At 44.1% G+C, this 27,966-nt stretch overlaps 1 protein-coding gene and 1 pseudogene across 1 annotated transcript; one reads left to right on the forward strand and one right to left on the reverse strand.

Annotated features, from left to right (window-relative positions):
* Positions 1-1,628: 1,628 nt before the first annotated feature.
* Positions 1,629-27,966, forward strand: LIPA (lipase A, lysosomal acid type). Its single transcript, XM_066243065.1, has 10 exons — positions 1,629-1,783; positions 3,777-3,888; positions 5,627-5,744; positions 14,122-14,320; positions 15,410-15,519; positions 17,970-18,106; positions 18,521-18,667; positions 20,520-20,591; positions 25,135-25,206; positions 26,499-27,966. The coding sequence occupies exons 2-10, from the start codon at positions 3,778-3,780 to the stop codon at positions 26,730-26,732; spliced, it is 1,200 nt and encodes a 399-aa protein (XP_066099162.1). The 5' UTR covers positions 1,629-1,783; position 3,777; the 3' UTR covers positions 26,733-27,966.
* On the reverse strand, positions 10,216-10,299 carry LOC136313723 (small nucleolar RNA U3; annotated as a pseudogene).

Below are 27,966 nucleotides of genomic sequence, written 5' to 3' on the forward strand. Positions count from 1 at the left end.
TCTCTGTCTTCTCAGCCTTTATATCTTCTGGATCTCTACGTGCCTTCTTTGTTATTATTGCTTACTCCATAGGAAATCTGTCTCATTCGGTCTCATGGCCTACATACCCAGAAGACCTATATCCTAGTGCTGATCTTTGCCGTTTGTCTACAGATTCATCCCCCCTTCATCTTCTGCTCTGCTTTGTATTACACAGGGGTCTGACCCTTGCAAGCTGCATTTCTTAGGCTCCTGTGTCAGCCAGCTTCAGGCTACATTTGACCCACAGGAGGGTGGGGTATTGGAGGACAGAAGGACGGAAAAAGGCATAGTATTTTTACCTTTCTTCTTTTATCCTCAGGCAGTCTCTGACAGAGGCTGCTATCTCAACATTACAACCTGTGGTCTCTGTTGACACTATCTTCCACCAATAATGCCTGAGCCCTTCCTGCTGTTGCTAATCTCAGTGGGGCCTTCTCAAACGCTGTTGGGCTTCCCAGAAATTCCATGAACTGTGTAACTGTTTCCTCTGTTTGGAATACCTAGAGTGTTTCTGTTTCCTGATGGGGTCTTAGCTGATACAAGTTCTCTTAACAGGCAATAGTATTTAGTAAAATGGCAATTTCATTTTACTAAACCCAGTAGCACCATCCTTGACACCACATTCTCATACCTGTATTCAACCACCAGCAAATACTGTTGGCTTGACTTGACAATTCCTAGAACCAAGTATTTTTCTCCACTGCCATGGCTCTCATCACCCTGGTCCAAGCCATTATTAACTCTCCCTTATTATTGCTGTAGCCTTCTAACTGGTCTCCCTGTTTTCATAGTTTACCCTCGCAGTTAGAGTGATCTTTCTAAACTACACCATATTATGTTGCCTTTCTATCGAAAAACTTCCACTGGCTTCTCACACTTTTCAGAAGAAAAAGCATAGTTTTTACCATTGTCCCTTAAGGCCACCAATTACCTCTAGGACTTCATTTCTACCACTCTCACCACACACATTCTATTCCAGTGACACAGACCTCATTACTTTTGCTAGAAGCAACCAGGAATATTACTGCCCCAGGGCCTTTACACATGCTATTCTGTCACCCCAGAATTCTTTTTCTCAGGTATAGAAATGTCTCTCAATCACATTTCCTGTTTGTGTTTAGATGTTACTTCATTAGAGTCCTTTTCTGATTATCATAATACAACATTGCATTCTTCTTCTTGCATCTCCTTTTTTGTTGTTCTTCATGGCACCTTCTACTACTTTATATGTTATAGTTATTTATTCATGGTGTATCTCTTCTCATTAGAATGTAAACAGGAGGAGAAGAACCTTGTTTAGTTGGCTGCTAGACCCCTAGTATCTCAATAATGCTTGGCACATTTAGTAATAAAAATAAAATGTACAGTAAGATTACTTTGCATTGAGCATATAATTTGAAGCAGAAAATGCTGGCCGGACGGGAGATCCTGGGGCAGAGAACTAAGAGACTAGGCAGCTGTTGCAATGGGAGGCGGATACCCGGCGGCCGAAGAAGTGGCAGCCCCACCTCTTAGGGCCGCCCAGGGCGCATGCGCCGCGGGGGCCGCGGGCGGGCTCGGGCCCACAGCGTTCGGCCGGGCGGAGTCTTCGCGGCACTTCCCGACGGCCGGCTGCTTTGATTGGCGGCGCGAATAGCCTGAGCCTGGAGAGGGAAGCTGCCCTAGGGGTTGGACTGTCCCGCCCCCTGCAGGTCTCTCCGGCTCCCGGCCTTCCCGAGCTGGCATTGCGGCTTTGGGCAGCGGCGTGGGAGGACGGCTCCGGGTGAGTGGCGGCCCGCTGCTCCGTTAGGTGCAGGTGCGGCAGTTCGGTTCTGCCTCCGCGGCTCCGAGGGGAGGCTCGCGCACCAATCCTGGGGCCTCAGTCCCGTGGCCCTTGAGCCTCTGCTGGGCGCCGGCCGCCTCTGCGCGTGGCCCGGCGCGTCTTGTCGGAGCACCTACGGGCCGAGGCCCCTCCGATCGTCCCAGGAGTCGGAAGCTCTCTGAAGTTGGCTGCCCCTCCCCGGGCGCCCTCGGATTTCCCAGACAGGCGCGGTCACCGCTCGGTGACGCTGCCCGGAGCCTTCCGACTGCGGTGACAGCCAGGATTCTTGATCCCCAGCTCCCCTTTCTCCTCCAGGCAGCCTGTCCCACGCTAGCTAACTTGTTAGCTAACGGCATGGTCGAGAGCGGACTTTGGCTTTGGTCGTGGTGAAAATTAACCAGTTGGCACCTTGCTTTCAGTACTTAACCTGGGTGAACTGTCTCCTGATGAAACGACTCAAGGGTACTGCATAGAGTTGGTGGAGAAGTAACACACTAGGTCGTAAGCGCTGCCTGTGGGGTGTGGCGCATAGCGAGAGCTTGTTGTTACTATTATGAAGCTAAATGATAAGCTCCTCTGGGACTTTCATTGAGTCACTGAACTGTTTAACCGCCCCTCCCATTTTGCAAAATCTGTATTGTGCATCTAATATTTGAGTGGCACTTGGTTCAAAGTTGAATCAGACACACACTCTTCTCTCCAGCTGGGTTGAAATGAGGGATTGTTAAATATAGAAAGAAATGAGATAAAGTTGCTAAGGGAGCCTAGAAAAGCACTGGAATCCAGCCCGAAAGGGGCTTTTTCTCTCTATATACTTGTCAATCTTCATCCTATGAGAATCACTTGATTAGTAAGTTAAGAAACTTGCTCAGTATTGTGTCGTAAGGAGAATTTAGCTGGGCGATATTTCCTTGAGTAGCTGCAGCTGTTAACCCGTTGGAGACTCCTCTGGTTCTGTAGGGTAGGTGCTGAATGGAAAGCAGCTACTGCTGGATGCTTCATAACCTTTCATTTTTTCTTTTCAATCTACTCCTTATCCTCTAGTAATAATAGACTTAAGGGAAGTCATATGGGGTGGGCAAAAACTTGGTTTATGGTTTGAGCATGCAAAACACTATTTATTATTATTATTATGGCATTGCCACTGTAAACCTACTTTTGCCCACCCCTGTATTTATGATAAAAGGCAGCCCAGGATGGTGCAGCCTTTCTAACCACTATAAAGAAGTAAAAACTTGTGAGTGAACATAAGTGGGCTTGCTTTGCCAGTGCAGACCCACTTCACTTCTTTATGCCTTTAACATCCGTCCCTGAATCTTTGCTATGTTATAATTTTGTGCCCATCACTGTCAGAAACTAGATGGTCTTTGTTGATAGATGGAGGGTCTCAGAAAGAGAGAAGGGTGGTCTTCTTTTCCTCTTCTTCTCTTACAGGGTCTTTTCGGTCATTTCACATATTCCCCATGGATGACATATTTGAATCCTGGCATACAATTTTGAGCAAGATTGGAAGTGAGGAGATAGTAAGGGGCAAGAACTAATATTGGCAAAACTTAAAAATGTTGAAGTCACAGTTAGAGAGAAGGTGGGAGGTTAATAGGCTCTGGACTTTTAAGGATCCTTTTTCTCAACCTAGCTTATTCTAAGTCCTCCCTTCTGTTATTTCTCCAGAAAAATTTTATATGATCTCATGGTGAAGTGGTGAGTGGGTGTGCTGGGCTTCGAAGGTCACATATCAACTGGGGGTGGCATGTGGGGGGGGTCCCAAGTAAAAGAATTCCTCCTTTTTTTGCTTCCAGATGTGACTGGAGTTTTTTGTTTCATATTGCATATGCCCTTCACCTACCTTTTACTTGCCTTAAACCTGGTTCAGAAATTTTTATGGGATCTTTAATCTACCAACAGAATTATGTGTAGTGATATTTGGACGAATAACAGTAGACTTTTTATACAGAATGAAAATGTGGCTCTTTGGTTTGCTGTTCTGTTTGGCTGTCGGGATTCTCCATTCTGAGCCATCCGGAGGGAAGCCAACAACTGTGGATCCTGAAATAACTATGAATGTGGTAAGCTTCTCAAAGTCACCGGCTTTTAAACTGTATGCGACAAATGTTAAATATTTTCTTCAAGTCAGTTATGTGGGCTACATGGAGCCGCAAAGTCTAATCTCTTTATATCTCATAGTGCTTTTCAATATTCTCTGAATATTTTTTGTTTACAGAACAAATTTATTTAAACTAACTTTGTTGAAAGAACAATGAAAAAGGTGTCAACACTTTACAAGAACATTACTACTGAGTGGTGCTTTAACAACACATTGAACAAGGATTGTGATTAGCAATGTCGAGGAAGTACAACTCAATACAAACATGAATATATCCCAACACAAAAATGAAAGTAGCTCAAAAAACAAGCAAAAGTAATCCCTTGAGTAATTAAAACATTTGAAAGTTTTTCATTTAAGTAAACAATTAAGTCTGGAAATATCTCATGTAGGCATAAAATATTCAGAAAATTGATATTACTAAAGAACACAACGACTTTAAAACAATGCAGTGGGCCGTGGCTGGTTGGCTCAGCGGTAGAGCGTCGGCCTGGCGTGCGGGGGACCCGGGTTCGATTCCTGGCCAGGGCACATAGGAGAAGCGCCCATTTGCTCCTCCACCTCCCCCCCCTCATTCCTCTCTGTCTCTCTCTTCCCCTCCCGCAGCCAAGGCTCCATTGGAGCAAAGATGGCCCGGGCGCTGGGGATGGCTCCTTGGCCTCTGCCCCAGGTGCTAGAGTGGCTCTGGTCGCGGCAGAGCGAAGCCCCGGAGGGGCAGAGCATCGCCCCCTGGCGAGCAGAGTGTCGCCCCCTGGTGGATGTGCCGGGTGGATCCCGGTCGGGCGCATGCGGGAGTCTGTCTGACTGTCTCTCCCCATTTCCAGCTTCAGAAAAATACAAAAAACAAACAAACAAACAAACAAACAAAAAACATAATGCAGTGACCCAACTAAAGAATCAGGCAGCCTTAGAGGCTGAGATACATTCGTAGTGAGCCAAGAGGATATTACTTGACATCAGATCTTAAATTTTATTTCTTGACCCAAATGTTTTCTTTTTATCCTCTCCTGCCTTAAAATTTTTTAATTAAAATTTTTTTCAAGTATGATGGTAGAGAGAATAATGAGAACTTATTTACATAAAATCTTCTGGATAACTGAGTTTCCCATATGGTACTGAGCCCTGAATAACAATTGCCCCATGGAACTTTTCTTACGGAGAAGTAAATTTGATCACAATTCCCTACTTTTCATCTCTTCTGGTTCCTTAATTCTACCTTGTCATTCTGTATTTTATAAGTGTAATTTTATTAGTCTGTTGTTAAAAGTAGACAAATGATTTTTTATGCTTTGTTTCTCAGAATGGGACCTCTTAAAATAAGGACAGGGACAGATCACAGTATTAGCTGGCATATTTAGAGAAGAAAGAGTGTTTATTTGTGCCCGGCAGGCAGGATGGAAACTAAGAGACCCAAAGCTATGGTAAAATTAGTCACAGTTGGTGTTGAACATGCCAGAATGATGAAACCAAGGTTTAACCGAACACCTGTGAGTGGAACACATGGACGAACCAAGGGGAAGGTTTACTTCGGTGAGGGGTGTGCTACTAGATCCAGCAGACTAAAATTTCAATTGTAATGGATTTCTTAAGTAAATCCTGAAGCATGGCACTGCCTTTTGTCTTCTCTGTTGCCTGTAAATACGGGAGATCTACTCACATTCTGTCCAATGAATTTCCATTATTATTATTTTTCTCCGCAGAGTGAAATTATCTCTCACTGGGGATTTCCTAGTGAGGAACACCTGGTCGAGACAAAAGATGGATATATTCTTTGCCTCCACCGAATCCCTCATGGGAGAAAGAACCGTTCTGACAAAGGTATGGTTGTTTCTGTGTCGAGAGAGGAAAGTGCTGAAAAGCAACTACATTGCTGGAATCCGGCCAATTTTTATATCAGTAACCAGGTTAAGGAATTTCTAGAGCCATTACTTGAAATTGTTAAACAAAGATCAGAATAAAGTCTGATTCTTATTCAGTTATCTCTCCAGATGAAGTTTGATCTTTAACATTTTCTTTTTCTAGAAACTGTCCTTGGTAAATTAAGGTTGAGATGAAGGTAATTAGATAACTATCTCATCTTCAATTACATTTTTATATGAGCAGAAGGGCCTTCTTTTCCTTAATTCCTTCCCAAATTATTATTCAAAGCAAACTTAAAAGCCTTGTGTTAATGTGAACTTTGTATTGTTATGTTTTTCTTAATATAATCTGATGTATCTGTTTTCCTCCCATAAATTCTAACTATAAGAAAGCTTTTTTTAATAATGCATAAAATGGCCCATGCTCTTTTTGAAATTTCTTTTTTTTTTTTTTAATTTTTTATTTATTCATTTTAGAGAGGAGAGGGAGAGAGAGAGAGAGAGAGAGAGAGAGAGAGAGAGAGAGAGAGAAGGGGGGGGAGGAGCTGGAAGCATCAACTCCCATATGTGCCTTGACCAGGCAAGCCCAGGGTTTCGAACCGGCGACCTCAGCATTTCCAGGTCGAGGCTTTATCCACTGCGCCACCACAGGTCAGGCCTCTTTTTGAAATTTCTAATTCTTGAGGTTTTTATGATTTACAGATATATGCTACTAACTATCCTTCTTTATAAGCATGTTACAAAAATCGGTAGTGAGCTATAGAGCGATAGTGAGGGTCTCTATTATTCCTTCTGCTCTAAACATACAAAACATATATTTTATTCCAGAGGGATCATATGATCTTGGTTTTCTTCCTTTGTTTTTAAAGTAAACTCTGTATGCTGATTTCATATCCCACATAGAGAAAAATATTGATATTATTTCTCTTAAAAGTGGTTAGTTGACTAATGTAATCAGTAATGTGAGTTAAAAACAAGCTGAGAGAATGTGCTTCCTGTTTTGTTTTGTTTTTATCACCGTGCCCAGGCTTCTCTCTCCATACAGCATGAAAGCAACCAGCGCCACATGCCCTGCATGTGTGTATCGCGCTATTGCAGGGGAATGCACTGTGCCCTGGAATATGAGGAGAGTGAGCATGGCCCTTCCAGTGGTAGGAAGAAGAGTTAGGAGAGCTTTGTTAACCCCTAAGTGCTGTGTGGTTTCACATCTGTGTGCCTTCGGTTCTTCATCTGTAAAAACAGTGGATTGGCTGGCATGATCTCAAAGTTCCCCATCAGTCTTTATCCCTCTCTGGTTTTGTAAGTTATATCCTATATTCTTTTTGTTTTGTTTTGGGAGGGTATGGGGCAGTGGATGCCCTTGGTCTTCAAAATGGGGAACAGAGACTGAAAGTACCCCTAAATCTGGTCATAGTGTTAGATCCTCACCTTCTTCCTCTGTTCTGCAGATGACTTCCTGTAGGGGGTCAGTGGTGTGTGTGGAGCACCTGCCCTGAGCAACCCTCAGAGGGGAGTTTTAAAGGAAATCTGGGACAGCTGAGTCAGTTCTCCAAAGGGATGTGTGATTTCCTGAGCACTGCCTGGGTTCTTCTTCCCAGTTGCTTTGCAATTCCGCAGTCCAGGCAGAGGCTCCTCGGGAACGGTGTTGTCAGTGGTGTTACTTTGGCTCTTTTAAGTCGAACAGCCGCAAAGAGTTCATGAGGTCCTCACATGGAACTCATCTTCTCTCATGCCACTTCCTCTCCTGACTTCCTCCTCTATCAATAACGCCCTCGCCCTCCTAGTGACCCCGACTGGAAACTGTAGATTCAGGCCTATCTCCCATCCCAAGCAGTGTCAGGTTTTCTCTAGACCTCAGCCCACCGCCCTACCTTATGTTATTGCTACTAACTGGATGCTTGAAGTAAGCTCAGAACCTAGAGAGGCATGAGACGCTTCCATTTTAAGGTTTCCCATATATTAAAAAAGAAAGACATTCAAGACAGGAATATGGAAATTCAGTCTGCTTGTCTTGGAAGAAATTAGTGTTTTTAATACAGAGATAACACTATACATCTGAACGTGTATACTGCCTACAAGTGATTACAAGATACACTGAAACATTGGTACTGTGGTGCCACGACCTGCGGTTACAGCTGTATGGTGGGCACCCTTCCGTCCTGGCACAGGGGTCCTCTCTGATTGTATGGAGAGCCTCGCTTGGAGATCATTGGCGCTTTATGATCTAGGGCTTAGCCACATGGCGCCTTTACACATGCCAGCTGCTCGCTCTCTGCCCTGTTTTCATCCTCTTAGGTAGTTTTACAGGGTTGAACTTCTTAGAGCCCAGGCATAATCACGTGACATTGCCATTCAGCGTCTACAGGGGCTAGTAAATGAAGATACACACCTTTCCCTCACGTTCTGTCCCAGATGTGTCTGTGCCGCTCACCCCCATTCCGTGCAGAGTAGGCCTTTGAAGTTCACCGCGGGTATGATTTTCTGAATCAGTGAGTAAAGGCACAGGCCATGATGTCTTCAGTGTCTTCCTTGTAGATGCGGTAGAGTACATCTTTCACAAGTTTACGAGAAGTGCTAGAGAACTGTTGGTTGCCAGCTTGTTTACCCATTGTTTAAGAAATATAATACTTATCACTTAACCGCACAGATTTAAATTGGCACCATAGCCAAATTATGAATGATATAATTGATATCATTGAAGTTGTGTTTGTTATGTTAATAAGTCTCAAAGAACTACTTTCTACACTCTCAAATCCAAATGAGTTCTTTCCTTTTTGCTAAAATCTTCCTGGACTTCAGCTTGTAAACACCACCTCTGGAATGCTGCTCACCCTGCCTACCATCTCCATTTTTATAAAAATTTTAAAAAGAAACCTTTTCCTCCTTCCAGGCCCTACTTAACTGCCAACTTTTCCTTCCTGATTGCTTAAGCAGGAAGGAGACACGCACTTTCCCTGAACTCCCAAATGCCTTGCTAATACCCCTCTTGCGGTGGTTTTCATATTTTGCTTTGGATTGACTTTTGTACTTCTTTCTCCCCATGCTTCCTCCCTCAGTCACTCTTTGGAGGCAGAGGCTGGGTCTTTGTCACCTTTGTGTCCCTCACAGCAGCTAGCAGGACGGTGTCTTTGCATGGTCAGCCTGAGTGGCAGTTACACCAGGGCAGTCCTCAGAATTGGGTACATAAATAGCTGAAGACAATGGGCCTTCTCTCTAGTAAAAGAAAAGACACCTATGTGCACACAGATTTTGTATGTATTTGGGGAGGGTTTATGGATCCAGTAAAGAATTCCCTGATTTCTGCCTGACCAGGCGGTAGCGCAGTGGATAGAGCATTGGACTGGGATGCCGAGGACCCAGGTTCGAGACCCCAAGGTCGCCACCTTGAGCATGGGTTCATCTGGTTTGGGCAAAAGCTCACCAGCTTGGACTCAAGGTCGCTGGCTCGAGCAAGGGGTCACTCGGTCTGCTGAAGGCCCGCAGTCAAGGCACATATGAGAAAGCAATCAATGAACAACTAAAGTGTCGCAATGTGCAACGAAAAACTAATGATTGATGCTTCTCATCTCTCCATTCCTGTCTGTCCCTGTCTATCTCTCTCTCTGAAAAAAAAAAAAAAAAAAAAAAAAAAAAAAGAATTCCCTGATTTAATCAATTATATATTTGCATGTCTGATCAAACCTCTACTCACTAGTCAGCTTGGAATAGAAAGCTAAGTAATCTGCAGAGTTGGCGACCTGAGAAGGATGTGCATGCTGTTTCTCAGTGTTGCACCAACTTCTCTGTCGGGTGTGGAGCTACTCCTGCTTTTGCATTATTAACTCCAAAAGGGAATTGAAATTCAGAAATTTTTCATTTATAGGGAAGTGGTTCTGTTTTTATCTGCTCAGCCTTATTTTCAGAAAGTCATGGGATGTTAGCGCTAGAAGGCTCTCAGAGCCCTGCCTGGGCCAAGGATTTGGGGAGCTTTCATTTTTAACATTGTCTTTTACAGATTCCGAGGTAAAATTTTGGGGTTCTTAGAACCTATGTTCTAGATCAAAACCCTCATTGTAGTGGGTGAGACAGCCAGGTTCAAAGAGGGAAAGGGCTGTAGGTCAAAGGGCAGTGGGCTGACCAGTGTGAGCCAGTGTTCTTCAAACCTGAGAACATGGGCTTATGTAATAAGTATTGAGCAAGTTAATCCCATGGCAGAATACTTATTTTATTTGGCTAAGGCAAGGAAATACATATAGGCCTGGCTAAAGTACGCAAACAGCCATAAGGAAGACTTACTTATTGCCTAATTGGGAAATAAATTGTCCAATAAAGCAATCATAAAATAAAGCACCAATAGTATCTGAAAAGTTATGTATCTGATGGCGTCCTGGACTAGAAATAACTGCCGTGAGCATGCACAGACGGGCGTCTTGAACTTTGCCTTGGCAAAGACCCCTCAAGGGCTAACCTCTGAGGGCTGGACATGTTTCTCTTTAGTAACAAACTATAGAAATGATCCCTGAAAGTATAGTCTTGACATGTTCCCCTTTAGATGAATCCACTTTGGACACACCTGTGGATGCGCTGCGTCAGAAGAGATGAGGGAGCATGTTAAAAAGAAGTATTTCCGGGCTCTGTCCCTGGAGTTCCTGATTCCCTAAATCAGAACAAGGGCCAGAAGTGCATACGTTTTTCTAAGTGCTCCAGGTAATTTTAATATGCAGCCAGTTTGGGGCAATGGTGCCTGGCTTGCTTTAAAATGTCTGGAATACTTATAAGCACTCCACAGCTCCCCCAGTACTTTGTTTTTCAATGACTTTCTTTAGAGCAGTTAAAAGCAAGGGCATTGGAATGAGGCTGACCTGGGTTTCCGTTCTCGGTGAGTCTTCTCGGGCAGGGTACTTCTTTCTGTTCTCAGGCATCAGTTACCTTGTCTTTAACGTGGAGGTGGATTGTAACAGCTCTCTTGTACTAGTATAATTTATGTAAAATAAAGTGCTGGGCACACAATTGGTAGCTGCTATGACAAGTGTCGGACTAATAACTACAAATCAGCCAGGTGCCAGAATGCTTGCTAGTGTTTATCTTAAATAGTGGGGGCACTTTCAGGAAGCCTCCAAAGCCTTTGGTGATCTAAAGCCAAAAGGGATGGTTGAATCAGTCTTGGACTTGTGCAAACTGATGGCCTACTTTGCTGGTGTCAAGCTTCCTTGAATTGTTCGGTCCCCTGGATGATTGCAGAAAGGTCTAAAGTGAGAGGTGGTTCTGACTTTGCGTAGCTCACTGTGAAGTAGTGGGAATGCTTATGTCCATAAGCTCAGTCCCTGATGCCATGTCTAGAACCTGCCTTTCCAGAAGCAGAGGGTGGCCCCTTATGCAACTCACAGCCTGTCTTCTAAGAGATCCTGCAGGTTTTTAGGTTGTACAGGCTCCTGCCAGACTAACAAGGAGCCAGGCCTCTGTCTCTCTCTTCTTTAGGCCCAGGAAACATACTGCTGCCTGAGCCTTGGTTCAGGATCACTGGCTGTGCAACTCTGCACAGATTACTTAGGCTCAGTGTGCCTCCAAGTCCTTGTCTGAAAAATGGAGGTAAAACTAGTTCCAAACTGTATTAGTTCCCCGTTGCTGCTGTAACCAATCACCACAAACTTAGTGCCTTAAAACAACATAAATTTATGATCCGATAGTCCTGGAGGTCAGGACTAAGAGGCCTAAGATCATAGTGTTGGTAGGAATATATTTCTTCTGGAGGCTCTAGGGGAGATCTGTTCTTGCCTTTTGCAGCATCTAGAAGCTGCCTGCATTCCTTGGCTTCTGGCCTCGTCCTCCATCTTCAAAGCCAGCAGTGTGGCCACTTCCTGTCTCTCTCACTCTGGCCCTCTTGCCTGTGCTTCTGTTCTAATATTTATTACATTTATACACCCATTATTGTTTTTATGAGTCATTATTTATTGAGCTTCACTGCGTGTCCACTGACTGTGTCCTTTCCACTTTAGAAAAGGACATCTACACTTCAGGGCGCTTGAGTAAATCCCACAAGCTTTCCTAGCTGGTAAGAACCAGGGTCTGTTTCATGCCCACGCTTGATCTTTGTGACTTCCTCCTTGTTCTTCCTTTGGTTCTTTCCTTCACCTCAGCTGACACCTCACGCTGTTTTAGAGCCTGACCAGTGGATGCCTGACCAGGCACTGCTCTGGTAGAGAAGACCACTGGCCTGGGAGGCAGGGGGAACTCCCGTCCACGTGGTCATCTTCCTCTCGTGAGATACTGTGGGCTGTAGACTCATTTTCGGAGCCTGAGTAATCCCCTCCTCACTTCCACCCACGTTTGGGCCTAATCATGCAGGCAACACTTGTGGCGGGTCATCACTGGGATGCTTCTCTTTACTGGCTCTACGTTAATTATTTAGGTGACCGTGATAATACCACTTGCCTTCTCTGGCCCAGGGTGCTCTTAGGCCTTTCCCTCAGTCCCAAGTCCTCAGAGCCGTTTGGGACAAACAAACGAATTGTAGGTCACCGCTAGGGAAGGCAGCCCTTTGCCTGTCATATGAGTTTGTTGGTCAGACACAGCAGGCCTCAGGTGCTGGAGGGCGAGACCAAGCTGGTCCTTGGAAGAACTGCCTGAGCATGGAAGGCTCAGTATCATGTTCCTGTCTCGCATTATCTATTTCCTGCAGCTACCAGAGATTGCTTTCTTCCAAGCATGTGGTCCATCCAACTCTTCCAAAACAGCTTCCCCCTCTTTGGGCTGCCATTCTCTGAGGGCTTTCTGTATGGTGCGGAATGACTTTTCTCTGGCTAACCTCCTTTCCAACAGCAAAGCAGATATGCCCATGGACCGTAGCTCTTTGTCACCAGTGGTCAAATTACTTGAGTTCTCTTAGCCACAATTCCCTGTCTGCTAAGTGTGAATAGTACCAGCTTCACAGGATTTTCACCGCAGTGCCTCAGAACTTACAAGCATGCAGTAATAGCTATTATTTAAGTAAGCTTTTCTCAGCAAGGTGAAACGAAATTTTATTAACAGAAACGTTTGCCCATTCACTTCCCATCTGACTAATCAGTCTTCTCATTTTTCTTTGATATTTTATGCTCCTCATTTGCATACATTATTGCTGCATTTCTGTAGTCCAAAGTAGTCTGTAATTTTGTACTTTACTCCTTTTTCCCCTTCAACACTGTTATAAGCTTTTCTGTGCTGCCTCAGACCCTGTCATTGTTGATAGCTTAATTATTGCACCAGGTAGATTGCAAGTGATTATTTGACCATTCATCCACTAGCTTCTTTCCAGTGCTTTTCTATTACAAAGAATGGGCAGAGGCAAAGGCAGTTCTTACTGGTTCATTTTGACCTGTGTGTCAGTCACTATACCAGACACTTAATTATCTTATTTATTCTTCCTAATAGTTATTTGTGGAACTGAGACTCAGACTGGCCAAGCAACTTAATAATGTGAGCTAATGTTTATTGAACTCTTCCTGTGGGTAAGACACTTAGTTAAGAACTTTTCACATAGTATCTCATATCTCATTACTCCACGTAAGGTACATATTACATTTCCACATTGCAGGGGATGATATAAATTTCAGGGGGAGTTGAAATACTGTGCCCAAATGGCACATCAGAACTAGGAGAGGACAGATTTGAACCCAGGTGTGTCTAACTCAAACTCATGGTCAGTATAATGTCAGCTCCATGAGGATGAGTTGTTTGCTTCGCTGTTTCTATTCTCTGATGTGTCCCCAGCGCATAGCTGGGATGCTTGGCATGTAGTTAGTGTTCAGTAAATGCTTGTTTCATGAATGAGTGAATGTTCTTAATACTGTGTAAGTAGCCACAGGTCAGGTTTCTTTGACTTCCAAGGCTTTGTTTTTTCTATATCATTATCTCAGGTATGGGTGAGTAGAAGATAAATTTACATATAAATATGTGAGTATATGCTTATGAATATATATGTGTATATATCTTTGTGAATTTGTGTGTGGGATAATTTTTACCTTTGATTTATTTTGTTGGAATACATTCTGAGACATCTACTGGAGCAAAATATAAAAACATTTCACTAAGTTCTTAAAAACATATTTAAAAAATATTTTTGATGATTAAGTCAGTGTGTCTTGGTACTGCGAGATATGCAAAAAGAGTCGTTTCACTGTTACGTTGCCAGCACTGTTTAAAAAAGTATTCTTTACTAATGTTATGTGTGAGTACATTGCTACCTTAATATTTTAATTTGTTTCCTTTCTGTTTCATTATTTTCTTTCGGATCTTTTATGCATTATCTGTATAGCAAGATAATGATGTTTTTTTTTGAAGCGAGGTGCTGCTAACTCCTAAATATGACTGTTTTTCAGGTCCCAAACCTGTGGTGTTCCTGCAGCATGGCTTGCTGGCAGATTCAAGTAACTGGGTCACAAACCTCCCCAACAGCAGCCTGGGCTTCATCCTGGCAGATGCTGGTTTTGACGTGTGGATGGGGAACAGCCGGGGAAACACCTGGTCTCGCAAACACAGGACACTCTCAGCGTTCCAGGATGAGTTCTGGGCATTCAGGTAGGTTTGAACTGATTATGGTAGGGGTCTAGTTCCTTAGGGCCTTTAATGCAGACACCCAGGGAGGCAGATGGGTAACTCAAGGTTATCTGAGAGAGGAAGCTGATGGATCATGAAAGATTTTAAATCTTTTTTTTTAGGAATTTAATAAATAGCAGTAAGGGTAAATTTTAAATAAATGATTACACTTAAGAATTAGATTTAATTAGGAATTTTTAGTTATTTTGGCATTCCTAGTGGTGTGGGAGCTGCTGGGTAAATTGTGTCCCGTGACCTTCTTCTTCCTGCCTTCATTCCAAATGTGCAGTTCTATATCCGGAAATTTTCTCTTCTCTCTTTTACTTCTGGCGCTACCAATTACTCTGTGTGTGACGGTGGGCATGTCATATAAGTCCTCTGTGTCTGAGGGCTTGATGTAAAATAGGGATAAGAAATACGTATAGGTTATTGGGGGATTACAGGATAGGATACAGGAAAGAACCTGGTCCATCTTAGGTGGTGGCAACAAGTGGCTCATCTGTCTCCTGATGACAAACGTACTCACATGTGCATGAGTCCAGGACTCTGCCTAGGAACCCGGTACCGAGAAGATCAGGCCCTGGATCCTCTGGACTTGCTTCCCGTGATAAAACCAGCGCCTACCTAAGGACATGCAACGCAAGAGAGTTTTTTTACCAACGACACGTACAACGACATGTCACTTTATTTGTAATACTGAAAAATTGGAAACTACCCATGATCAGTGAATGGACCAATTAAATATGGTATATTTACACAATGAACAAATTACAGCTATATGACACTTTAGATGTAGCCTAATACACATACTGTTTGATACCATTTATAGAAAAGTTCCAAAATGGGTAAAACTAATTTATGGTGTAAAAAATGAGGATAGTGGTTGCCCTTGGAGGCACGATTGGTGGGAGCCCGGGGGTTTCTGCGGTTCAGGGAAGTCTGTGACTGCACTCAGTCATGGTTCACCCAGCTGTGTTCTGTTTGAGTCGAGTCCTCAGACTGCACGCTTACTCTTTATGTGCTGTTGTATTGGTATGCAATGTCTCAAAGAGTTTCATTTTTGGATTACAGTTATGATGAGATGGCAAATTATGACTTACCAGCTTCAATTGACTTCATTCTGAATAAAACTGGACAAAAACAAATATATTATGTGGGTCATTCTCAAGGCACTACAATAGGTACGTAACAGAGATTGGAAGTTGGTATATCATTATGGAATTTACATTTGTTCTGAAAAATTATGCTAGCTCAAATAGACATTTGCTTATTTATTTATTTACTTATTTATTATTATTTTAAATACCAAGAAGAAATAATGATTAGGGCAAAGGCATGGAATTTTGTTCATATTTTGTCTTCTCTGGAAATTCTGACTTTACTATAAATGGATAAACGTGGTATGGTTCTCTTGAATTTAAAGGAATTAATGTAAACCATAGCCTATTACGTATTTTTCTAATTAAACACTATGGGGATGTGAGAGGGTAGAAAACAAGAAGTTTTGTAAGTGCAGAGACTTCGAAAGAAAATGAGAAAGTACACTGACTTTTAAAGTTAAATGGAATGAAACTAACTACAGAGATTCCATATTCTTCTTTATTTATAATTAATTAATTTATAATTAATTTTAAAAAGTCATACACATTTTTTCACTTGTGTTGATTATAAAAGTAATGTGTGTTCATTATAAGCAAAAATAGAAAATTATCTAATTTTAAAGAAGATAAAAATTGCCCATAATTCTAGCGAACAAGAGTTCTTTTGATGAGGGACTAGGAACCTGTCCCATAATAAATACCCCACCTGCCCTCCCTTTTTCCTTTGTCCGAATGTCTTCTATACCCAATGTTGCCTCACTGTCTTTGGGAATTTTCATGGATCTATCACGTCTATGGGAATTCCCCATGCACTTGTATTAAACTTTGATTTTCTCCTATTAAAAAAACCAATAATTTAAATAATTCCCCCTTTTAGTGTTTACTATGACCAGTACCTTTGTGTTCATATCACATGGTCTAGTTAGAATATATTCCTAGAAGAAGAATTATTATTTGAAAGGTATAAATGCTTTTAAGTGTCTTGATATATGGGGGTATATCACTCAGGTTATGACACAGTTCCATTTCTACGACAGTGATGTAACCCGAATTTTGTTGTAAGTTGAAACACACCCCAGCCGAAGTCACTTACTTTTTCTAGCACAGTTGTAAAATCATAATCTAGAACATAAAAACACAACTAAGTCACAGAAAAAGGTAAAGGACGTAAATATACTGTACTGTAGTAACAGAAAAAATGAGAAACGAAGCAACAGAAACGGAACACTTGCGCTTTTAACAGCCCAAAGTGGCGTGGGTAAGCGTTCTGGGGGACGCCAACTCCCTCACTCATATTCTGCGTTACTGCGTATGTTCCCACCGTGAGCAACCAAACTAGTTCACCCATGTACTCTGTAAGCACGACGCTAATGGCGTAACTAAAACACGTCTCAATTTTTTAGTTTGTATGGTAGTGAGCATCGTAAACTCGAAATGCCATATGTTGAGACTGCTGTAACCCTAAAACCTCTGTATATGGTTAAATTGCCTCACCCTCACTACCACCAAACATTATCTACAAGTTTGAGAGGCCCCCAAAAATAACGTGGAGGCCCTGGCCGGTTGGCTCAGCGGTAGAGCGTCGGCCTGGCGTGCGGGGGACCAGGGTTCGATTCCTGGCCAGGGTACATAGGAGAAGCGCCCATTTGCTTCTCCACCCCCCCACCCCCTCCTTCCTCTCTGTCTCTCTCTTCCCCTCCCGCAGCCAAGGCTCCATTGGAGCAAAGATGGCCCGGGCGCTGGGGATGGCTCCTTGGCCTCTGCCCCAGGTGCTAGAGTGGCTCTGGTCGCGGCAGAGCGATGCCCGGGGGGGGGGGGGGGGGGGGGGGGCAGAGCATCGCCCCTGGGGGGCGTGCCGAGTGGATCTCGGTCGGGCGCATGTGGGAGTCTGTCTGACTGTCTCTCCCCGTTTCCAGCTTCAGAAAAAAAGAAAAAAAAATAACGTGGAGACATTTTTGCCTTATTATTCGTTAAGCATTTTTCTTCATTTGTATTTCTTCTCCCATGACTTGTCTACTGAATGTCCTTTGCTTTCTAAATAACATTCTAGGGCCAAGTTTAAGGCTCACAGTAACCTGAGAGGCAGCTAAGAGATATTCTAATGCTAGGGCACTCTAAATGTGCAAGTCTTTTCTGAGTCCTTGATGATTGATTTGAATGCCTCTGGAAATTGTTCTTAGGGATGGTGGAGGGCATTGGTGGATGGGGGTTGGGGCCGGAGGCGCTAGGAATACAATCTTAGCTTGGTTTACAGTAGTAGAGGAACAGGAAACATTTTCTTGTTTTAGCAACCTAGATTTCTTCCAGTGCATATCTAGGTTGAAAAACTGAAACCAGCACTCAACAGATACTTGATTTACTAGTTTAGCTGAACTGAGTGTTTCTGCACACAGGAACTCAGAGGACCCCATTTCAAGAATTTGCTTGCATGTTTCACAGGTTGCCACTAGAGGGCGTCCTGCATCACTGCCTTTGCCTTTTCAGAGAAAGTTCCAGATCAAATTCCTCTCACTTTCCTTTTGTCCCTGTAGGTTTTATAGCATTTTCACGGATTCCGGAGCTGGCCAATAAGATTAAATTGTTTTTTGCACTGGGTCCTGTGGCTTCAATCGAGTTCTCTACTAGTCCTCTAGCTAAAGTGGGACGATTTCCAGACCCTCTCATTAAGGTACTTAATACCTCTCTTTCCCAATTTCCTTTTCTGATCTGAAGAGTTAGCTATTAGAGGGACAAGCTGTGCTCTTCTCCTTTATGTTTTGCTTTCGATGGAAAGTGGGATTTCTTCTCTCTCCCGTTTTTCTTCAGTCCCCTTCCCCCTACTTCCAGATCCTGGGGAGTCGTGGAAGGTGTATCTTGATTCTATATGTGAGCCCCATGTTCTCATGGGTAGCATATTTATAACATATGCTTTTGCCTTAGTAAACAGATTGCATAAGGACCCTAGTTTGAACATCTGCTGGGTTACCATTTCTCTGCGGAGGCCATCGGGGAGACAGTTGACACTTCTCTGCTTCTGGGGTGGGTCGTGGGAGTCCTCGTACCAGAATGCTGAGGTAGTCTTGGGTTTCTTTTTATTTTGCAGGACCTATTTGGGGACAAGGAATTTTTCCCCCAGAATGCATTGTTCAAGTGGCTGAGTAGGCATTTTTGCAATCATGTCCTTCTGAAGGAGCTTTGTGGAAATACCCTTTTTCTTCTATGTGGATTTAATGAGAGAAATTTAAATATGGTACGTATGTTTGTAATAGGACTTGCTTTACACTTTCAGTGATTTTATTTTATCTGTGAATATGCTCATTTGTGCTGGAGGATGCTGGAGAGGTTAGAATGGCATCATTAGAACTCTGATGGGTCTTTTATTTAAGAGGCATAAGAATCAGCTTCAGCAAGTGCCTGGAATACCACCCTCGGGCCAGCCGTGGCCAACTTCCTGCATTGTTTGAGGATGCTCTACTGAATGAGGAGAGCTGTCGTAACTTAAGTCTTGATATTTACCGTATTTTTCTCCATAAGACGCACCTGATCATAGACACACCTAGGGTTTTAAGGAGGAAAATAAGAAAAAAAATTTTTAAACCAAATGGTGTGTTAAAATATTTCATAAAATACTGTATTTTTAGCTCCATAAGACACACGGGCATTTTCCCCTCCACTTTCTGGGGAAAAAAGTGCATCTTATGGAGCAAAAAATATGGTATATTTATTCTTGTGATTTGTTTCTTTTAAAAATTATTATAATTGTTTAATTTTGGAATGGTTATTTACATACACACTGGTGTACGTGTGTGTGTACATTTATTTATAAACTCTTGGCTAGCAATGTGCTATTTTTCTAAATATATTTATAGTTTGTAATGTTGCTTGTTGAAAACAGGTTTTAATATTCTGGAGTGAAGGTTCTAGGAAAATTATATTTTTATTAAAAAATTTTTATTTTTCTTATTGAGAGAGAGACAGAGAGAAGGAAAGATAGGGACAGACAGACAGGAAGGGAGAGAGATGAAAAGCATCAATTCTTTGTTGCAGCTCCTTAGTTGTTCATTGATTGCTTTCTCATATGTGCCTTGACCAGAAGGCTCCAGCAGAGTGAATAACCCCTTGCTCAAGCCAGTGACCTTGGGCTTTTTTTTTTTTTTTCCCTGAAGCTGGAAACAGGGAGAGACAGACAGACAGACTTCCGCATGCGCCCCACCGGGATCCACCCGGCACGCCCACCATGGGGCGACGCTCTGCCCACCAGGGGGCGATGCTCCGCCCATCCTGGGCGTCGCCATGTTGCGACCAGAGCCACTCTAGCGCCTGAGGCAGAGGCCACAGAGCCATCCCCAGCGCCCGGGCCATCTTTGCTCCAATGGAGCCTTGGCTGCGGGAGGGGAAGAGAGAGACAGAGAGGAAGGCGCAGCGGAGGGGTGGAGAAGCAAATGGGCGCTTCTCCTGTGTGCCCTGGCCGGGAATCGAACCCGGGTCCTCCGCATGCTAGGCCGATGCTCTACCGCTGAGCCAACCGGCCAGGGCCGACCTTGGACTTCAAGGCAGTGACCTTTGGGCTCAAGCCAGTGATCATGGTATCATGTCTATGATCCCATGCTCAAGCTGGCGACTCTGCGCTCAAGCTCGTGAGCCTGTGCTCAAGCCCACGCTGAATCTGGCAACCTTGGGGTTTTGAACCTGGGTCCTCTGTGTCCCAGTCCGACGCTTTATTCACTGTGCCACCGCCTGGTCAGGCGGGAATTTTTTTAAATGATAATATTTCTTGTTTCTGATGATAAAAGTAAGGTATAATTATTACATAAAATTTTGGAAATTCAGAAAAACATGTAGAAGAAAATAAAAATGAGCAGTAATCTACCCACACAGTACCATGGTTACTGTGTTGCTGTATTTCCCTCATATGTACTTGAAGTGAGGTTGTACATCCTTTTATAGGACGTATTTGTAGTCAGTGTATTTTTCCTCCTTTTTATCTCACATACTTGAGATTGTGGCTTGTAGTTTTTAATGCTGTGAAGTGTGAAATTTATTATCAATGCTTTCTTAATGCTGTTCTTTTTTTCTTTCTTTATTTCAACATATTTTTGCAGTCTAGAGTGGCCGTGTATGTAGCGCATTCTCCTGCTGGGACTTCTGTGCAGAACATGATCCACTGGAGCCAGGTAGGCATTCTGTGCAGCCTGTGTTAGAAGGATCTGTGCGTCCCGTGGGGCGCTGCAGTGCGAGCCCTGACCACACGGAAACACAGTCTGCTTGCAGATCTGAGCTGCTGTCCCTCCCGGGTTCTTGGGTTCCCGCCTTTGCGTCTGTGCTCCTTTTGTCACCTCCTTGGGAAAATTGTGCTAGGTGTGAGTTCACCAAATGGCTGTTGGGTTGACTTCTTTGTATCTTTCCCCTTCCCTGTCCTCCATCAGCTTTTCCTGAAGTCCCAGGTTTCTTTTATTTCTATGTATCTTCTCAAAACGAGACTTCAGAGCTGTTTTGGAGACCCAAGCTGTCATTTCAGCATTAACTCATGAACATAATATGCTGAAATATCAGTGGATAACCCAGAGCTAAACCCATCATGGAAGTTAATGGGAGCCACCAGCTTTTAAAATAGAGTTTGATTGTTTTATTACATCTCAAAAGTAATGCATATTCACTCTAGAAAATTTAGAAATTACACATAAGCAAAAAATAATAAAAATTCTCTTAAGATTAAAAAAAATTATTCTATACTTCTACACAGAGATAGAAAATGTGTACCCAGAGATATGAAATATTTCTGCATTCCACTCTATATCTTTTGCTGCATATCATTTCAGAAGGAAATAAAGATATAGATGAAATAATAATTGTAGAAATAGATTGTTATATTTTCTTTTACTTACTCTTTTGTAACTTGATTTTTTTTTTTCACCTAACAATATGTCAGGTACTATTTTTCTACCTCAGGACCTATTTTTGTATAATCCCCCACACTTTTATTTTTTTATTTTTTGTATTTTTCTGAAGTTGGAAATGGGGAGGCAGTCAGACAGACTCCCGCAAGTGCCCGACTGGGATCCACCCAGCATGGGGCAATGCTCTGCCCATCTGGGGCATCGCTCTGCTGCAATCAGAGCCATTATAGTGCCTGAGGCAGAGGCCACAGAGCCATCCTCAGCACCCAGCAAACTTTGCTCCAATGGAGCCTTGGCTGCGGGAGAGGAAGAGAGAGACAGAGAGGAAGGAGAGGGGGAGGGGTGGAGAAGCAGATGGGCGCCTCTCCTGTGTGCCCTGGTCGAGAATTGAACCCAGGACTCCTGCACGCCAGGCCGACGCTCTACCACTGAGCTGACCGGCCAGGGCCTAATCCCCCCACACTTTTAAAATACAAAATAATTTACCATTTAAGCTCCAAACCAATGTGAGGTGAGTGTATTGGCAATTTCCAAACATTGGGCAGTCACTGCCTGCATCAGAAGCATATGACTTGCTTTAGAAGTATACTTTTAATAACATTGTTTAAGAAAAGTAAGGGTGTTGCCAGCTGAGGGGTTCTTTTCCCGGACACAAGAATAAAAATCAAGAGAGGGGATAAAATAGATTCAGAAGAGAAGAGGTTTGCTAAAATCTGGCTGAGAGGCAAAGAGGGGTGGGAGGGATCTTGGTGCACAGGGGAGCACACTGACAGGGTGTGGCTCCCAGAACTGCTGCTGGGTCTGGCCTATCTAGTGCTGGTTTCTTCACACGGGCACAGAGTAGGTCTCTTGTTCTCCAGGCTCCCACTGTGGGCTCTCATTGACTGGAGCAGGTGCTTTGGTTTGGGGAGTACCTGAAGTGAAACCTTAATCTTATCTAGTTGAGGCTCAAGAAGTTACTGAAGGACATCCCCATCCTCCTAAGAGAGGCTCAGCCTGTCTCAAGGGGAGTTGAGTTTGTGGTAGAGCTGTTGGATTGGCTGTAGTCTGAGCTTTTAGAAACAGAGACTCCTATGTCCCATCCCTACCAATTCTGTTCATTTGGACTGGAGAGTCTCTACTCCTATTTTTTTAATATAATTTATTGGTTGATTTTTATTGTTTATTTGGAGAGAGAGGAAGAGAAAGAGAAAGGGAAACATCGATTTGTTGTTCCTCTTATTTATGCATTCATTGGTGGATTATCGTATGTGCACTGACTGGGGATTGAACGCACAACCTTGGCGTATCAGGATGATGTATATTTTGACATAGGTATACACCCACAAAACCACCACCACAAGCAAGATAGTGAACATATCTATCATCCCCAAAGGTTTTCTCATGCTCCCTTTTAATAATTTTTTTTGTATTTTTCCAAAGCTGGAAACGGGGAGAGACAGTCAGACAGACTCCCGCATGCGCCGGACCGGGGGATCCACCCAGCACGCCCACCAGGGGGCGACGCTCTGCCCACCAGGGGGCGATGCTCTGCCCCTCCGGGGCGTCGCTCTGTTGCGACCAGAGCCACTTTAGCGTCTGGGGCAGAGGCCAAGGAGCCATCCCCAGCGCCCGGGCCATCTTTGCTCCAATGGAGCCTCACTGTGGGAGGGGAAGAGAGAGACAGAGAGGAAGGAGGGGGGGGGTAGAGAAGCAGATGGGCACCTCTCCTGTGTGCCCTGGCCGGGAATCGAACCTGGGACTTCTGCACGCCAGGCCGATGCTCTACCACTGAGCCAACCGGCCAGGGCCCCATGCTCCCTTTTAACACCTTCCTCTTCACCTCCTCCACCTCTGTCCCCAAACAACCACTGATCTGCCTTCTTTCATTATAGCTTAGTTTGCATATCTAGAACTTTGTATATTTGTAATCATACAGTGTAGACTTATTTCTGTGTGGCTTCTTTCAGCATGACTATTTTGAGATTCATCCCTGTTGTCATGTGCATCAATAGTTCATTTCTTTTGCTGCTGAGTGGTGAGAATTTGTATTTTTTTAAAAAAATTATGTCCAATAGATTCTTCTGCCCAACTGGATTTGGGAACCACTGATCTGGGACATCACTGGTGCTTTAGTGTCCTTCCTCAGTTGTTGGGAGTGCTGGAGCTCACCTCTTCCTGGGCTGGTCCCAAGGAGCCAGGCAGGACTGTGCCCGAGGCTTGTAGCCCCTCCTAGTGACTGTGAGGCCCAGTGTTGAATGTCAGCGACTCAGTGCTGGAGTTTGCTGTGGCTTAGATGGGTCCCTGGGACACGGGTAGTTGACAGGCTGAAGAGCACGCCCTTCCCTCTTAAGGGATGTCCCCAAACCTTCAAAGCTTCTCAGATTCCCCACTGTTCATTCAGGCCTCCTGCTTTTCTCCTCAGCCACATTCTGTTTGTGGTCGCTTCTTTTCCTCGTGTGCCCCGTTACCAAAACACCCCCTACCTTCTGGAATACTTTTTACCCTCTTCCCTAATGGAGAGTGTTTTAAAGGCCGCACTTCTGTCAACTCAAGAGTTAGTGCACTTTGGTGGGGAGGGTGACCAGCTAAGTTGGAGGCAGATGCTGAATTACCCACTTCAGTGAGCACTGCAGCCCCTGTGCGATATGCCACTGGTCTCGGCAAAGTGCAAGTGACGAGCTTTCAGGGGCCTTTGGGAATGAGGCAGCCAAGGACACCGGACCCCTTTGTACAGCACAGAGCAGTGTGACGCCCCACCCCCCACTGTGGCAGGCCGCCTCTGCGCGTTGGGTTCGGTTCGCAGAAGAGCTCTTGGACCTGCTGCAGTCCAGGCTTCTGTTCTTGTCTCAGCCCTTTTATCTAGCGGCTGGCCGGGGTCAAAGGCCGCAGACTGAGGTCCAGAGCGCTGCTCGGGGGCCCTGCTGTGGTTTTCAGCTCTAACCACATTGGAATGTGCCTCATGAACCTCTCCAAAGCCCACACTCGCTGTGGAAGGCAGTCCTGCCCTTTGCTCTTCGGCTCACTGTCTTATCTCTTTGTCAAGAACAGTTGCTTTGTGCAGCTGTTTCATAGGACCTTCTTGATCCTCCCTCCTCTGGGCTAGTGGTCAGGGGCTGCCACCCTCTGACTGTGCAGGCCACCTTGGTGCGGGGGTGGGGTGGGGGGTAGTGGAGCGGGGGGTGGGGGGGGGGGGGCCCTGAGCTCCGAGGCTTCCGCTGATGGGGCGGGGCGGGCCTGGGCACTGGCAGGCTGAGGGCTGCAATTCAGGAGTGAAGTTTGCAGGTTTCTATGGGAGCAGTTTAGGGATGCCCTTCAAGGCCATATTATTCATAGTGGATTCAGAAATTTACTTTTTGTTTCAATAATTAGCATTCCAGTTTTTTTAAGATAGTACCAAAACCTAGTTTTTTTACATGTAACTTTATACATGTTTACTTTTATTTGTTTCTTTTAAAAAAAAATATTCTTTAATTAAAAAAAATTTTCAATTACAGTTTACATTCAATATTATTTTGTTAGTTTCAGGTGTATAGTATAGTGGTTAGAAAATCCAAAACCTAGTTCTTTAGAACATTGCCCCTCCTTGTATAATTCACCGTGTGTGTCTAGTTGCTTCATTGAGTCATGTAATAGCTACTTTTCAGTCATAGAGAAATAGCGTCATTTTATAAAGGAGAGCAAAATAATACCATTTATTTTAAATTGCAGTTTGGATATGAAGAGTAAACCGGGTATTGGTGTAAAATTGATTTGGGATGTGGCTAGCTTTAGCAACCTGTGCTGTTATCTCAAACATCCATGCCCCATAACCTTTTCCCCCAAATTATCTTCTTTTTAGACTTTTAAATTGCAAAAGTTTCAAGCCTTTGACTGGGGAAGCAGTGCCAAGAATTATTTTCATTACAACCAGGTAAAGTCTTCAAAGTCGTTTGAGGTAATGGGCCCTGAAAACTCCTCAAGGAAGCTGGCCTGAGTCGTCAGGGTCCTGGCTGGGCTCAGGGGAAATGTCTGAGGCTGACTACAGAGTGTTTCCATTCCTGAGTCATTAGGGTCCTGGCTGGGCTCAGGGGAAATGTCTGAGGCTGACTGCAGAGCGGTTCCATTCCAGGACAACCCGAGCTTCGCGGGTTGTGGACTGGGCCTTCCCTCTTTGCTCTTCTTTGGCCTTGTGTAACACCTGTCACTGTCATTGTCACACGAGACTCATAGTAATCAGTCAGACAAGCCCAGGTCTGTTATCTGGTAGCTGGTGGGCCTTGGCCAGGTGACTTTGCCTAAGCCTTTCTCCCATATACCAATAAATTTACTACCTTTTTTGAGTGCTAAGTACTCTCAAGTGTTAGCTCTTTGCCATGTTTTACCTATTTAATTCTCACAACTTCCCTGTGATGATGACGATGACGATGATTCAAGATGAGGAAACAGGCCTAGAGTACTTCTATGACTGTGTTATACTCCAGAGAGAGGGAAGGTAGGAGGTGTGGATTCCAAAGCCCCTTCCCAACTACTCGGTTCTGTTACTTTCAATCAACCCCCTGGGAGTCTATCTTCCTCCCAGGGGATTTAAACACTTGTTACCATGCCCAGCATGTTACTATGGTAACTGTTCTTTCATTGTGGGTTAGGTTCCTTTTTGTTCAGATAACAGTGACTTATAAAGCAAATGGAGAGTAGTTTCCAAAATTTAATCTTTATTCTCAATGAATCAGTGTTTAATGGAGACTGTTTTTTTGTTTTTTTTTTTTATTTTTCTGAAGCTGGAAACGGGGAGAGACAGTCAGACAGACTCCCGCATGCGCCCGACCGGGATCCACCCAGCACACCCACCAGGGGCGACGCTCTGCCCACCAGGGGGCGATGCTCTGCCCCTCCGGGGCGTCGCTCTACCGCGACCAGAGCCACTCCAGCGCCTGGGACAGAGGCCAAGGAGCCATCCCCAGCGCCTGGGCCATCCTTGCTCCAATGGAGTCTCGGCTGTGGGAGGGGAAGAGAGAGACAGAGAGGAAGGAGGGGGTGGGGGGGTGGAGAAGCAAATGGGCGCCTCTCCTATGTGCCCTGGCCGGGAATCGAACCCGGGTCCCCCACACGCCAGGCCGACGCTCTACCGCTGAGCCAACCGGCCAGGGCCTAATGGAAATTGTTGATTGTCTTTTTGTAAATGAAAACAACCACAACAAAGTTTCCTGTGGGTTTTTCCCACAGACTCAGCCTCCCGCGTACAACGTGAAAGACATGCTGGTGCCGACTGCAGTGTGGAGTGGGGGTCGGGACTGGCTGGCCGACGTCAACGATGTCAGCGTCCTGCTGACCCAGCTCACCAACCTGGTGTACCACGAGTGCCTTCCGGACTGGGAGCATCTGGACTTCATCTGGGGCTTGGACGCCCCTTGGCGGCTTTATAATGACATGGTGACTCTAATGAGGAAGTATCAGTGAAGGCCAGCTGGAGAAATGGACCATCAAGCCAGAGACGGAATCATGTTAAAAATTTATTGACTTAACTTTTCTAACATACTAATTTTTCTTTTATATTTTTATATCCAAGAAAATGATGATGTTGGAGATGCCCAATTTTCTCCAGTTAGGATTAGAAATACACTTGCTTTTTTTGTTGTTTGTTTAATCATGGCCAAATATGCGGCTTGTGTCTTAACCATAGCGTAGTTTCTGTGAGTCTTTTAAAAACAGCACTGACTTGTGAAAGGTCATAACCATCTGCTTATGCATACAATTGAAAATGTACTGTATTGCTTTCTCCACCCGCACACAGGACACATTGACATCTGTGTTAGAATTTTTAAACTGTTGTTCATTGGTAAATAATCTGACAAGACTTGAGGAAAGCTCTGTGGATAAGCCCCAGTTCTCATCTCCTGGCCTAAAAGCTCCCCAGTGGAGTGAGCCTGTATTTAAGAATCTGAACGACACTCTCACATGTTCTCAGCAGGAGGCGCCGACTCCCCACCCGTGTTAGCTATAAAGATTCTATAATGAATTTTAAAAAATCTATCTGTGACAGCTGTTATTTAGCAAGTGTTTCAATTGCTCTGATGAAGCAAAATAATATGCTGGAGTCCTCAAAAAGAAATTCCACTCATTACAACACAACAGCTGTATTTTAAATACTTGAAGACTGATTCATGCAGCCATCCATACTCATGAACTCTTAATGGTAAGTCCACTTGTTTGAGAAGAAAAGTCCTGTGGAGAGACGACACCATTATTTTTTTTTGAAGTTAATGTATTCTCTGAACCAGTTGCTGTAGCTTAGTGATGACGTGTGTGAATCAAAAGCTGCCCATGAGGAGTGTCCTAATTCATTTTCATATGAAAGGAATGTGACCGTGAATGCTTTAAGATTAATGCTCAGGGAATTGCTCTGTTTTTAGTTTTGTATGTGTCCATATTTTCACGACTCCTGACTTGCATTCCTGTGTCAGGAGCCCACATTCACCTGCATTTCTTACAGCAGTGTTTCCTGACAGTACTGTCAGATGGACAGAGTAACAGTTGATATTTTTTCTGATCTAGTCACTTTAGCTCCAATAGTGAACAATACTTGGTATTGACTAATATGTGGAGTCAGCACAATACTACTTTTAATATATCAATATATAAAACGCTTATTTAAACATTTCAATAAAACTCAGTGAACCTCATCAGCTTAAAG

The sequence above is a fragment of the Saccopteryx bilineata genome, chromosome 9, assembly GCF_036850765.1.
Source record: "Saccopteryx bilineata isolate mSacBil1 chromosome 9, mSacBil1_pri_phased_curated, whole genome shotgun sequence".
Classification (NCBI taxonomy): domain Eukaryota; kingdom Metazoa; phylum Chordata; class Mammalia; order Chiroptera; family Emballonuridae; genus Saccopteryx; species Saccopteryx bilineata.

What these genes read in the sequence shown, in the direction of transcription:
- LIPA (XM_066243065.1), top strand. Translation starts at nt 3,778, where the DNA reads ATGAAAATGTGGCTCTTTGGTTTGCTGTTCTGTTTGGCTGTCGGGATT. An exon ending in AAAGAACCGTTCTGACAAAG is followed by an intron (nt 5,745 to 14,121) that starts GTATGGTTGTTT and finishes ACTGTTTTTCAG; the next exon opens with GTCCCAAACCTGTGGTGTTC. An exon ending in TTCTCAAGGCACTACAATAG is followed by an intron (nt 15,520 to 17,969) that starts GTACGTAACAGA and finishes TTGTCCCTGTAG; the next exon opens with GTTTTATAGCATTTTCACGG.